The sequence below is a fragment of the Dermacentor variabilis genome, chromosome 6 (assembly GCF_050947875.1).
Source record: "Dermacentor variabilis isolate Ectoservices chromosome 6, ASM5094787v1, whole genome shotgun sequence".
Classification (NCBI taxonomy): Eukaryota; Metazoa; Arthropoda; class Arachnida; order Ixodida; family Ixodidae; genus Dermacentor; species Dermacentor variabilis.
This window is the reverse complement of record NC_134573.1, coordinates 96,019,801-96,034,126: the sequence shown is the minus strand read 5'-3', so window position 1 is coordinate 96,034,126 and position 14,326 is coordinate 96,019,801. Positions and strand designations below refer to the sequence as shown.

General features: G+C 44.6%; 2 protein-coding genes across 4 annotated transcripts in view; one reads left to right on the top strand and one right to left on the bottom strand.

Annotated features, from left to right (window-relative positions):
• The window catches only part of LOC142584936 (uncharacterized), a 187,732-nt gene that overhangs the window by 68,969 nt on the left and 104,437 nt on the right, over positions 1-14,326 (bottom strand). The gene's annotated exons all lie outside the window — the stretch shown is intronic.
• Positions 13,073-14,326, top strand: part of LOC142584934 (solute carrier family 41 member 1-like) — a 268,847-nt gene continuing 267,593 nt past the window's right edge. The window contains exon 1 of one of the 2 annotated variants that reach the window (XM_075695294.1): positions 13,073-13,222. In XM_075695294.1, coding sequence (XP_075551409.1) covers positions 13,113-13,222 — 110 coding nt within the window. In that variant the 5' untranslated portion in view covers positions 13,073-13,112. The remainder of the gene's footprint in view (positions 13,223-14,326) is intronic. The other variant, XM_075695293.1, reaches the window with a different exon arrangement.

Genomic DNA, 14,326 nt, shown 5'->3' with positions numbered 1-14,326 from the left:
GGACGCTGAACCTCTCCCCGCATCTATGATAAGTTGGAGGTTCATTTACCGAAACTAGAAAGTTATTGGAGCCAAATTTGTGTCCTACTTTGAGACGACATAATATGACGCATGTTCGGCGTGAATTTGTTGCAGAGGGCTAGAAACTTAACTGTTATTTTATCCCGTACAGCTTAATGTATGTGTCCGCGTCCCACATGCGTTTCCAATGGTTTCTCAGTTCTTTGGTAAGAAAGGCCTCAGATCTGTGACAGGGAGAGCAGCGGTAAGATTAACGTCTTGCCATGCAATTCAGGTAGCCATATGGTCCGCAAGACAATTAGTCTCAATGCGCCTATGGCCAGGCATCCAGCATATAATGACATGCTGGATGCTTAAAATTGATATACTACCATATTGCCTATGTGGATGCATAACTAAATACTAACGAAGTGACGCTGCTGCTCTGGGAATAATCAAAGATCGCAACAATACTATAGTATTTGCAGATATTACGACTTATGTAACTAGTGCACTACACCAAAAAATAGAGAAGGGTGTAGTTCACTTGCACTATTTGTAGAAAATTACTTATACGAATATTCCAGAGCCTATGTACAAGGGTATAATGTACCCTTAGCATGGTAATGTTCAATAAAGGGGCTTGCTGTCAAAATCTCTTGTACTTATATATAGAAGTTATGTAATAACATTCATTCAAATAATTTAATTATGGTGCATATTTCGACATAATTTCTGTACCTATATATTAGAAATAATATAGTCACGTTTCCTCAAGTAAAGTTTCATAAAGAAACATACTCTAACATTTTGTGCGCCTCTAAATTAAAATCTATATAGTAACCTTTATCATACATACACGTAGCGTTTGATTTGTAACGTTTATTATAGGCATACATTCTTCCAAGTTATCGCCCCCGCGTCTTTCCGCGCATGCTCCTGGATTTAGGACATTGCCTCTTCGGCCATCTGTCGAAATTCAGCACAGCGCACAAGCGTCAGCGCTGCGCCGCTGTTTTCAGCTTTATGATGGATGCCCCTGTTTTGAAGCCCCATTCCTAAGAGGCAGATGGTCTCCACTTCAGGAATGCTGTTGCTGCTGAGGCGAATGTCAAGGGTGACAGGCGGTGGTGAAGCCTGAGCAGAGCACTTGGCTTTCCTTCGAATTACGAGCAACTCGGATTTTACTGGTGAACAATTGGCCCCAAGTCCTCCACCAGTGACTGTATGGAGTGAACAGCCTCCTAACTAGCAGTCACATTGTCCCTATCAGAGCCTTTGCGGTGTCAGATGCTAACACCAACCACGTTAGGGGAGTTGGTGACATTGGCGATGGATGCCAGCTTCGCTGCGAGCTGGAACCTAGGTTAAATAGTTGGTTGGCTGGCTGGGTGGCTGGCTGGGTGGCTGGCTGGCTGGCTGGCTGGCTGGTCCGTCGGTCGGCCGTTCGGTCGGCTGGTTGGTATGTAAGGTTTAATGGCGCAAACGAGATTACGGCTATGATGCGAGAGCCACAACGCTGTGCTCAATCGACAGTTTTGTGAAACGGACGAAAAAAATAAGACCGTGTTTTACAGCTTACCTTAAAGATATGTGGCCTCCAAAAGCTCAGAAATGTCATTGATAGGTACTAGTGCATGTTTTCATAGTAATAATTGTGGATGAAATGGAGTTGGTATTAAGAATAGTCCATGAAAATAATTTTGTATTTCTTTCGCGAACGCTGGACATGTGATAAAATGGTGATTCAGAACTAGGGGTTCCTTGCAATGTACACACTCCACGGCTCCTTCGCCTCATTGTAAAAAATTGTGAGATAAGCGGGTGTGTCGTATACGAAGGAGACTTATAATTACTTCAATAAAGTTCTCTTGGTGTTCCCACAATTTCATTCTTGTAAAATAGGCTTCACTGTTTCAAGTTTGTTGTGTACCTTGGAGTCCCATTGCTCCTGGCCTCTTCAGTCGAATGCTTTGCGACATTTGTGTGTACAATTTTTGAAAGGCACCTTAATAATTAGTAAGCTTTTGTGTGTCGTGATTGCTGCTAATTTCTCTGCTCTTTCATTTCCAGGAATACCAGTAAGGCTTCGCAGCCAGGCCACGCGTGTTATTTTGCCGTGTTCTTCTGCTCTTCCCAGCATCCGCAAAATGTCTCCCAGAAACGGTTCACATTCTGATTTTACATTTAGGGCTTTTAATGCACTTATAGAATCTGTGTATATATCTGCTTTTCTGGAATTCCCAGATAATAGTTCTTTTACGCCTGTAAACAGGGCAACTGCTTCAGATGTAGAAAGGAAGACAAACCGTGGTAGTCTAGCACCAGATTCCAATTGTTTGGATACTACGGTACTTGCAGTATGTTTTTGTGTTTTTGAGCCATTCCTATAAAATTCTATGGAATCACTATATTTGCTTTTCTTCATCTTTGTGATGTGCCAGGGTAAAGTCACAGAAATGTGCGAAATGTGCGGAGAAAGAAGAGCCCTGTAAATGTGAGAGCCATTTCGGAAGAAAGAGCAGTCTTCGTCCTCGGGGACGGACAACCCTTCATATAGAGACACAATGCGTCAACTGGTCTTCACGTCTTTCGTTTTATTTTTTCTCGTGCCCGTGCCCCGCATTACCCGTGGCACGCGATCTCCTGCAAACCTCTTTTTTGTAGGCGTCTGTGCGCAGCACAGCTTCACAACCGATGCTACCACAATATTTGAAACAGGAATTTCAACACTCCTGGCCTGAGATGTGCTTAGGACGTATTCCCAGAGGGTGCCAATTCTGCACTGGTCGCGAGAATACGTGACCGCTTCACTATCTCGAGCTACAGGAACAACCAACCCGCCGGGGACAGGCAAAGTTTTTATTATTTTTCCCAGCTTCCAACGAACTCTAGCCTCATTCTCATCTTTCAGTAGCGGGTTTATTATAGGCGTTTCTTAGCAAAACCAGACACGCTTTATACCGCAGCTTCCAGAAGGTTTCTTGAATTTCTTGCCACTCACTCCACGTTTCAAGCAGCTAAGTATGCGTCGTAGGATCAACGTCGAGTGTTCTTAAAGTGGGAAGAACAGTTAGCCTCCGACCGCGTAAGAAATGAGTGGGAGTTAACACTTCTGGTTCATCCGCTGTAGCAAACAGATATCTTCAGGAGCGCCTGTTTAGGGTGGTTTCGACTTCCATTAAAACAGTGCATACCTACTCGTAATTGATGAACGAGGTGCGAAGAACATTTCTGAGACTGTCCTTGACAGATCAAACCACGCATTATCAGAACACTCCCCAACAAGGAGCGCGTCGTGTCTAAATGTTCCACAAGAAACCATTCAAGCAAAAATAGTCTCTAACGGAAATTCCTCGTAAGAGTTCAAGCAATGCACCAAGTTCTTGCGAAGCGCGCCTAAATCAAGAAGCATTGCGAGAGTAAACAGCACGAGGGTAGCCCCCGTGAGAAGTCAGTAGGCGAAAAAGCTTCTAGAAAGCATTCCAGTGCAAGCACAATTAACAAGCTATACATGAATGGCTCGTACTACGGCACACGTAAGGGTCACAACATTGGCTTTCACAAAAGGTTAACCTTTCAAATATATGAGCCCGGCAAAATCCGTTCCCACTATGTGAAAAGGCTGAGAAATTTGCACGTGTTCTGCGCGCAGTGCTGCAAATTGGAGACAGACGGGTTTTGCGCAGAAACGAGCGCACCACGATCACTTCGCGATCACTTTCTTCACATACTACCTGGCAGCCACATTCCAGAACCTTCCGCGTGGCTTTGCCTCTGTAACTGCAATTCCAGCGGTGAAGAGACGCCAGTAGGCAAAGTGGGCGATCAGCTGCATCCCTCAATGATCGCCAGGAAGCGTTAGAGGGTTCTTGAAGCTAAGCTGAGTAACGGCGCGCTGTAGTCATGCTGTTATGCGTAGAAGTCCGTCGTCCTCTCCAAGAAATGATGTTTCAATGCTGCGCGCAGCTTTCAGTCACGCCATTTCTGTTGAGAAAGCTTAGTCTTGGTAGTAGAAGGGTCAGTGACAAAGGGCGTGGGCAATTTTTTTCACTCACTAGCAAATATTGCTTCAGACCGCTTGATCATCTGGAACTATCGGCAAGCCTTAGGATGCAGGCAGTCACTATTAGTACGCGAGTCCAGGAGTTATATATGTTCAAGTAGAGCAGTGCAGGGCGGGGCTGTCTTGACGCATGTAGCGCGACGATATCGGGCAGACATTGTTCCATCACATGTTGTGGGCAGGTCGCTACAGTTATTGTCCGAGGCCATTCGGTCCGCGTCACAAGCCATTTAAAAAAAGGTCGCTGGCTCATTCCAGGGTTACCGCACCAAACATAAGGGTGAATTTGTTGACGCATAGGAGAGCAAGTACCCGCCGTGGTTGCTCAGTGGCTATGGTGTTCGGCTGCTGAGCACGAGGTCGCGGGATCGAATCCCGGCCACGGCGGCCGCATTTCGATGGGGGCGAAATGCGAAAACACCCGTGTGCTTAGATTTAGGTGCACGTTAAAGAACCCCAGGTGGTCAAAGTTTCCGGAGTCCTCCACTACGGCGTGCCTCATAATCAGAAAGTGGTTTTGGCACGTAAAACCCCAAATATTATATATTATTATTATTATTAGGAGAGCAGGCTTCGTTGTCGGGTTTGAACAAGCCTTGAGACAGAGACACAATGCGTGAGCCCACCTTCAGGTTTTTCTTCCTCATCGTACCCATGCACCCCAATCCCCATGGTACACGAGCTTCTCCGAACCTCTTTCCCGTTGGCGTCTGTGCACACAGCCACTACAATACTTAAAGCAGATATTCGAACACGCCCTTATACGGGTGCCCAGCGTTAACAGGGAACTACATTCACAAGTAAGCGCACCGAGGGTCGGCTCCGTCGTACGGTTGTTCAGAAAACGCCCAGGCAAAGTTTTATGCACAGGAACCCGGGCTGATAAAATTTTGATTGGTCAGCATGGCGGCTTGCGACACACCATCGAATGTTTTGGAGAATTAAGCCTTATGACGACCCTCGTTGCCTGCGCATAGCGGGAGTCCAGGATATCATTCTGCAATTGGAGCACAATGTTCTGGATAAACAAGTGGCGCGCGAACCCAAATGAGATGTCGGAAAAAAGGTTATAATCTTCCGTGTCGGTAATAAGCTAATTAACGACAACGTGTTCCATGGCCGTTCCAAGCCAACATGTCATAGTCATCAGGTGAAGGTATTCCTGGCATCGAGGTGAAAGTCACGCGAGAGTTCTTCCATTCGTTATGCAGGTCGTCTTTTGACCAATATTGATTCATCAGATAATTAGTGGCTGCAATTGAAGGAGGTATAAATCTCCTATTGCTCGATAAAATCCTCTAGTTTCTACAGCAGTTATAATGATGACACATAATTTAAGGGCAGAAGCAAAAAAAGTTTTCAGGAAGAAATTACTGCTCGAATAATTCTGCGAAGATCAAATGACACAAAGAGAGCCGACGGAAGTTTTACCAAGCATCAAATTAAATGTGAAGTATTTTATTATGCAATACTAACATGACTGAATGGATGTGTGTTGTTTATTTGCACAAGGGCCAGGTATGGCCAAAGAGCACCATCTCAGTGTTAGTGACATTGCAGTGGAGTGACGCGTTCTACGATGTTGATATGACGTGGCGGTAAAGAGGTCAAAAATAGATGTTCTAAAGTGCGAAATGCCTAGCTGTATTAAGAATATAGCGATGACTAATGACGTGTACCATGAGCCCTAACGTGCGCTGCGAAAAATGATATTTACACGCAGTAGTGATGGCTGTAAAACTGGGAATGACCAAACCAACATTTTATTGGGCGAACTTGTGCCCACAAAAGCAACATGCACTCAAAGCACAGTAATAGCGGAGAATACGGTCGGCGATCGTAGAAATCTGACCTGCTGGTCAAGCGCGTCGGCTTTTATACAAGAGCCATTGAACGCTCCAGACCTCTCGCTGCTGCCCAAGTGTCTTTCCAAACGTTGCACACAATTTGCGTCCCACATGCAATCATACTTCACAATCTTCGATGACCACAGAACCATCGATAACATTCGAGAAACTTCTGCTACATGCCGGCGAGTCCCGCGTGGAGCGATAACATTGATTAGGTGATGAAAACGCACACCCATAAAAGATAAGCAAGTCAACGTGTATATATGGTATGAAAATATCATATGAAAATTGACTACAGAACTACTACCTCACCAGGGCCCTTGAATCACAAGGGCCTGGATAAATGTGCTATGTAGTACAACTATCGCAGTGCCAACCTCTGAAGAGAGGAAGCGCTACGAATATATGGGACTAATAACATGTAAGACATCTTTCAGGAAACCTAGGGTTGTGTTTGCATAAAAAAAAGGATTCTGGACCGAGAAACGTTACAGAATGAAGAGGGGTGTGCCGAAGGTATGCTAGAGGAAAATTTCTCTATCTCTCACGTTTGGCCTCCCGACACCCCAGGAGCACAAGAAGGACGCGGAACCTCTCCCCGCATCTACCATAAGTTAGAGGTTCATTTGCCGAAACTAGAAAGTTATTGGTGCCATGTTTGTGTCCTATTTTGGGTCGACAGAATATGACGCATGTTCGGCATGAATTTGTTGTGGAGGGCAAGAAACCTAACTGTTATTTTATCAGGTACAGCTTATTATATGATTCCACTTGCTAGATGCGTTTCTAGTGGTTTCGCAGTTTCTTTGGTAAGAAAGGCCTCAGATCGGTGACAGGGACAGCAGCGGTAAGATTAACAGCTTGCGATGCAATTCACGTAGCCATATGGCACTCCAGACCATTACCCTCAATGCGCCTATGGCCAGGCATCCAGCATATAATGATATGCTGGTTGGATATATACGTTATACAAAGGAGGGAATAAAGCTCAATGAGTAGGAGATTTTTGTGCTAACAGAGTGACATCAAGGCTTTCACGACACTCAGGGAGTCTGTATTCATAACGGCTATCTGGGGCTGTAATTTTGTTATATGGTTAACAACCGATAATATTGCATAGGCCTGAGCCGTAAAGACACTTGTTTCCGGGTGTAGAACATTGTATTCGGAGAAGGATAGTCCGATGGGTGTATAGGATACGCCGTCATGTGAATTCGATGCGTCAGTGTAGATATCTGTGCAGGAGCCCGTGTTTTGGGGTTCTCGGAAATGCATTCGCACTTCGAGCTCTGGAGCCTCCTTTATTGCTTTTAAAAACATACATCACATTTTATCAGCTGGCACTCCCAAGGCTGTATCAGCTTAGCTGGAGGCAATAATCCATATTTCAGGAGTGCTACATCCTCTTCAAAGCTCAGCTCTGTCACACGCATTGAAAAGGCAGCCTCACAGGGGCGCGATTACGAAGTAGTGTAGCACATGTCATATTGTTAACGGTATTGGAACACGGATGTTCATGATTAGCGTGAAATTTCAGAAAATATGTTAGGCTGATGCATGGGCTCTGCATATGGATGACCTCTCAGTTCGTTTTATGTATAAACATTTAATAGGACTTGATCTGAAAGAGCCAATAGCCAGGCGGATATCTAGATGGTGGACAGGATCTATCATCTTCAGCGCGCTGGGGTACCAAAGTGATAGATCACGGCACCATACTCTAATCGTGATCGAATGAGGCTCTTGTAAAGACTCGTTAAACACTTCCTGTCGCAGTCCCATGTTATGTGGGATAACATCTTTAGTAAGTTGATCGTTTTTAAGCATTTCACGTTGAGATGTTTTATGTGTAGAATAAAAGTTCGTTTAGAGTCAAGTATCATACCTAAAAACTTCTGCACTTTTTTTACACGTATTCCTTCCTCATACATTTAATATTGGGATCTGCAATGAGCCCTTTTTTTCTTGAGATAACTACACAAGAACTTTGGTTAGGGTTCACTTTAAAACATTTTCGTCTGGCCATTTGGAAACTTCGTTTAAACCCTCTTCAAACACTGTAAGGTTGCAGTATTTGAAACTCCTTTGTATGTCCTCTACGTAGACGGAATACAAAAATTGCTGGCGGTACTAAAGCACAAAACGTGTTTATCTTCACAATAAAGAGCATGCAGCTAAGCAAGCTTCCTTGTAGTACACCAGTTTCTTGTATAAATGGCCGTGACAATAGGTTCCCCATCTTAACGCTGAAGGTACGATTCGACAAATAGCTTTCTACTATGTTAAATATATTTCCACAGATTCCCATTCCCGTCAAGTCTCGCAAGATCCCGTAATGCCACATTGTGTCATACTCCCTTTCAATATCGAGGAATATCGATAAGAAAAGCTATTTATGTACAAATTTATCACGAATATTCGCTTCTATGCACACACGATAATCAGTTGTGGACTGCCCTTCCTTAAAGCCACACGATAGGGATCAAGGATATCTTTAAAAAATCATGGGTTTACCACCTGGCGTTCTTTTACGTGCACCTAAATCTAAGTATACGGGCGTTTTCGCATTGTGCCCCCATGGAAATGCGGCCGCCGGGGCCGGGATTCGATCCCGCCACCTCGTGGTCAGCAGCCCAACACCATAGCCACTGAGCAACCACGGCGGGTGATCAAGGATATTGTTCAGTTCCAGGAAATTTTTGAAGCAACGATTAATCATTCTTTTTTCAAAAAAGCTTACTCGGGCAGCTTGCGAGAGCTATTGGGCGACAACTTGCCGCCAAAGAAGGGTATTTATCTAGCTTCAAGACAGGAATAACAATAGTTTCTTTCGCAGGAATGTAGAGGTATCCAGCAGCCCAGATATAGTTCAAACGTCCCAAAACTGTCATCTGTGATTTCGTGCGTACGTTTTTAATCATGTCATACATGATTCTGTCAGCTCCCGGTGCAAAGTTTCTACATGCACTCAAGGCAGCTCTCAGTCGGCCATATTAAAAGTAGAGTTGTATGGTTCATTCGATCGGCATTTACGATCCATTGACTCAAGTACGGCTACTTGTTTTTATTTAAAAAATTATTTTCTGTAATGTGTGAACCTTGGTATGCATTGGAATTGTTCGCCCAGAGCGTTGGCCTGGTCTTCTAAGGTATTCTGTTGGTCGTCAACTAAGGGCAACGGGTGGCCCGTTTAGCTTTCATAGGCCATTCCATACTTCAGACTTTTCAGGGCAGCATGTTATCCCCGGGAGGAACCTCTCCCAGCTAGCCCTCCTGGCCTGTTTCTGAGTTCGTTTTCCTTGTGACTTTACCAGTTAAAATTCTACGAGGTTTTCTGCAGCCGGGCAGTGACGCAGTAAGCCACACGCTTTCTTATTTTATTTCCTGGATGTCTGCGCTGCTCATTTCACTAGGGGACCCGTCTTTAACATCATCATCATCATCATCATCATCATCATCATCATCATCATCATCACCAGCCTGGTTACGCCCACTGCAGGGCAAAGGCCTCTCCCATACTTCTCCAACTACCCCGGTCATGTACTAATTGTGGCCATGTTGTCCCTGCAAACGTCTTAATGTCATCCGCCCACCTAACTTTCTGCAGCCCCCTGCTACGCTTCCCTTCCCTTGGGATCCAGTCCGCAACCCTTAAAGACCATCGGTTATCTTCCCTCCTCATTACATGTCCTGCCCAGGCCCATTTCTTTTTCTTGATTTCACCTAAGATGTCATTAACTCGCGTTTGTTCCCTCACCCAATCTGCTCTTTTCTTATCCCTTAACGTTACACCTATCACTCTTCTTTCCATAGCTCGTTGCGCCGTCCTCAATTTGAGTAGGACCCTTTTCGTAAGCCTCCAGGTTTCTGCCCCGTAGGTGAGTACTGGTAAGACACAGCTATTATACACTTTTCTCTTGAGGGATAATGGCAACCTGCTGTACATGATCTCAGAATGCCTGCCAAACGCACCCAAGCCCATTCTTATTCTTGTGATTATTTCCGTCTCATGATCCGGATCCGCCGTTACTACCTGCCCTAAGTAGATGTATTCCCTTACGACTTCCAGTGCCTCGCTGCCTATTGTAAATTGCTGTTCTCTTTTTTACAATTGCTGTCTTTAACATGAGAGACCCTTTTTGGGGAATGAACTTTTCTACTGCGTCAATGGCAGCAACGGCAAAATACGATAACATATTATCTAAGCTACTATTACTTAAATATCGGTTGACGTGTATGTGGGCTCCATTAAAGATCTACAATTAGCTTAGGCTAGGTTCCAGCGATGGACATGCGAAGGGGATTCATGTTGTATTATTAGGTTTAGTGTTACTGGGAAGTTGTCACTACCAAATGAATTTTTGATTACATACAGTTCTAAATCAGGGAATAGAGAGGAAGAGCCGTTCGACAGGTATACTGAGGAATATTAATTAAGATAAAGGTTTTTATACGTTGGTTCCTTCTCAATAAACAGTCAGGCACTAGAGGTCAGAAGAAAATGTTAAATGAATCGACCTCTCATGTCGCATCGTGAGTTTCCGCACATCGTTTTTTGGGTGTTAAGGTCACCAGAGTGTATGTAGAAAACCGGAAGCTCCTCAGTGAAATTACAGAACTGCATTTTCTTAGATGATAGTTAGGCGGTATGTGCATAGAACACACAGTGACCCAATTTCTTAAAAAGAACTGCCAGAACTTATACTGCCTCGACGGACGGCTAAAGGGTGACGTGCTGACAAGCTACAGACTTGACGGCAAATATTGCCACACAGCCGGAGACGTTAGCCTCGATATGGTCTTTTCGGAAGATGGAGTAATTGCGAAAAAAGTTAGTGGTTGTAGGTATCACATGCCTCTCTTGAACACCCAGTTACTTTGGATTATGTTTGTGTAGGAGTTCTTTAATATCGTCGAGGTTATGAAGAAGTCCACTAATATTCTATTGTAACATTTGTGTCTGCAATATGACAAATGTGTTTTATTCTGTGCGTTCAAGAGACGAAGACTAGCCCACGGACCCTTTCTAGGCACCGTGACTCGAGGTTTTTGCTTTTTGGAGCGAACGCGAGAGTCCTTAGGCGCTGGTGTCTCCGTCCGGCTGATTATTGTCTCCATCGCCTCTTGCGAGGCGCTGGACACGCGCTCTTGCGAGCGCTGTGTTTGACGTAAAGACCTCATCTCCGGAGACGAGACATTTCACGCCACCATCCTGGAGGTCGACCGCCCCTTCTGCTTGGGCGGTGGATCAGCGCAAGCTGCATTAGCCAAGGGGGCAGATGGCGTCACCGCCGGCTCACTGCGTGTGGGCCGGATAGTCGCCAGAAGCCGTTGTGTCGCTTCCCCCTGACACGACACATCGGAAAAAGTGTTCTTAGGCAGGTAGGATGCCCCCTGCGTGCCTCCATGAAACACATTTTTCTTTCCTATAATTGTTACATTTTCCATTTCCTTTTTTCCCGGATGGGCACGACCGCAAGTATGCAGCGTGCTACCCATCACAGTTTACACAGTGCGGATAGTTTTCACAAGAATCATAAGTGTGCCCCTGAGCACTGCATTTCGCACAAGTTGGCGGCCTCGACCGGTCTGTGAACTGTGTCCGAAACGCAGGCATTTTAAATACCGGAGGGGATTTGGTACGCGCCTTGCATGAAGCTTGACTTACCCGGCCTCGATGGACTCGTGCAGAACACTGGAGCCGAAATTATCAAGTGCTTGGTCTAGATTTCCTTGTCACGCCTCATTTGTCATGTCACGGCCTTAAAGGACCAAACACTCAGCATCGGCTCAACCCACAGGATTCTCTTTTCCTCGGACACAGCTAAGCCGAGCACAGTTAGATGTGGGAGAGTCCGACCCTCGTGCGCACGGGTACGTGGTATCTCAGCACACCAAACAATTGGGGGCACAATGCGAAAACGCCCGTATACTTAGATTTAGGTGCACGTTAAAGAACGCCAGGTGGCAAACCCATGATTTTTTAAAAATGTCCTTGATCCCTATCGTGTGGCTTTAAGGAAGGGCAGTCCACAACTGATTATCGTGTGTGCATAGAAGCGAATATTCGTGATAAATTTGTACATAAATAGCTTTTCTTATCGATATTCCTCGATATGGAAAGGGAGTATGACACAATGTGGCATTACGGGATCTTGCGAGACTTCACGGGAATGGGAATCTGTGGAAATATATTTAACATAGTAGAAAGCTATATGTCTAATCGTACCTTCAGCGTTAAGATGGGGAACCTATTGCTCACGAACACGTCCCTGCGGTGTGCATTATTAATAAAGTGTATACATGGACTGACAATGTAGTTCGCGAAATAATTTCTTACAGGCATCGCAAGCACAGCTCTTTCCAAAGTAATATTTAGGTGCATTTCGTCAGCAAGAAATCTAAGTTCATTTTTGCTAGAGAAGAGCAAAGCTGACATTCCTATTGATTTTTTTTTTAATATTGTGATACGATGGTAAATTACCGTTCTCGCTCGAGTGTACAAAATATCGAGGACATGGACCTAGTCAGGTCACTGTTCTAGTCATGAATCGATATTTTGTTGCTTTGTTTTCCTTGGTTGTAAATTTAGGTGTTGTCCAAATGAGTTGAAAACAAATAGTTAAAACGAAAATTAAATTTGAAACTGAAATGTGTTGAAAGTGAAATAAAGCGCCCTCACCCTATTGCGGGGACAGCCTCGAATATGACTTCATAAAATATTTGCTATGTAGAACTTTCAGCATTTTTCACGAGGTTTCCAATGTTGGCGTTTTATGTTTACTAGGTAAGAAAGAGTTGCACATGCTTAAAAGAAAAGTGAGCAACCACATTTACCTTATTCATGAATGGCACTGACTACACTGACCAATTATTAGCCACCTGCCTAATTGAGCGTCCGCTTATAATTCACTCATTGTTCTTACTTTCAATAACTTTATTACCGCTGCGCACATACTGTAAATGAAATGAGCTAGCCTGGATTTTTAGTGCTCATGTGCACCCCTGCTCACATTGCTCATCATCTCTACAGCTGGTTTTTAAAATCTGCCTCGTTACTTTTGCATCTTATTCTTGTGAGCACGTCAGCACCCACGCTGACATGTCTCTTGATGCGCACTGTGGAATGAACTGTAGCGTCGCGACGCACGAAGAACACGCTCGTAAATTAGCATACTGAGGTCGGTAGTCTCACAATGACAATGAGAAAGACGAAGTTTAAACCAGTCAAAGATGCGTGCTTTGACGTAGTTGTACTAGCGCCGTATAGAACCGAGAAAGTATCGCGAGGGTCAATCAGCAAATTGTAAGTACATGCCGCTCGACCTAACTTTATTATTAGAAAACAGGTATATGTGGATATATATGGCTTTCCTACTCCGAGCATGTGCAACCGCTAATATGCTGCATGGCATGATTGTGGGAATGTTACTGTTTTTTCTGCCAAACACAAGTGCTCAAATCTTCGACAGTTCTTCTAGTGTTTACCATAAATGAGGAAACTGTTTCAAGATGCAGTCGAATGCTTTAATAGCGAAGTTCTATGGCCCTCCGAAACCCTTCGATAGACATGTCGCTTGGTTAAAAAGATTGCGTACCACGCAGTTCACGATAGAGTATCCTAAACACGCTCACCAAAAGAAAACCTTTATTTACCATTATTTGAGGAGGGATATACTGAAATATATTGCTAATTTATTGTGTAAACTGCGCGTCATGCAACGTGCGACTGCAAGCGACCTTAATTGCGCCGAAGATCAGAGTATTATGTAGGGCAAAGCTTGGAAGCTACGCAATGTAAAGCTCCAGATGATCGAGTGATGTTATCGTTTTCCCTGCCATCAAAATTCTTGGCTCCTTTACAAGCTTTTCGTCATTGTTGCCTTCGCTAACATTCCCTTTTTTCCACCTCAAAATGCTTTGGAGGAGTCATTAGTCGTCAGTTACGACTACATCATCACGCCGTCATCAATTGGGACATATTCGCCAGCAGTTACACATACTGATGTGCTAAAAGAAATAGCGTACACATTCAGCGATTCCTGGACCAGTGCAGCAAGACTCGCTGATATCTAAACGCTCTTCAAGTGCGTGGCTGGCGCAACCGTTAGTGATAGCGCTGAGCGCAGCTGAGTAGCGTTTGCAGAGGGCAACGCCGGTACATCTACGTGGCATTCGCAGCAAAGCAACGAACGAATGCTGTGGCATATCCTCAGAGACGAAGTTATATATAATTTCGTGGAGCTGCTGAGTGAGAGGTAAGCAGACAACCAAGTACAAGTTATATGGGTGGCCGAAAAAGTAGTGGAGTGGTGGAAACTCACCAAAGACTGAAGCAAGGATGTCCTCTGTAGCCAATGTTGTTCACACCTAACGTTCAGGACATAAAAAAAACTACTGGAAAACTGTG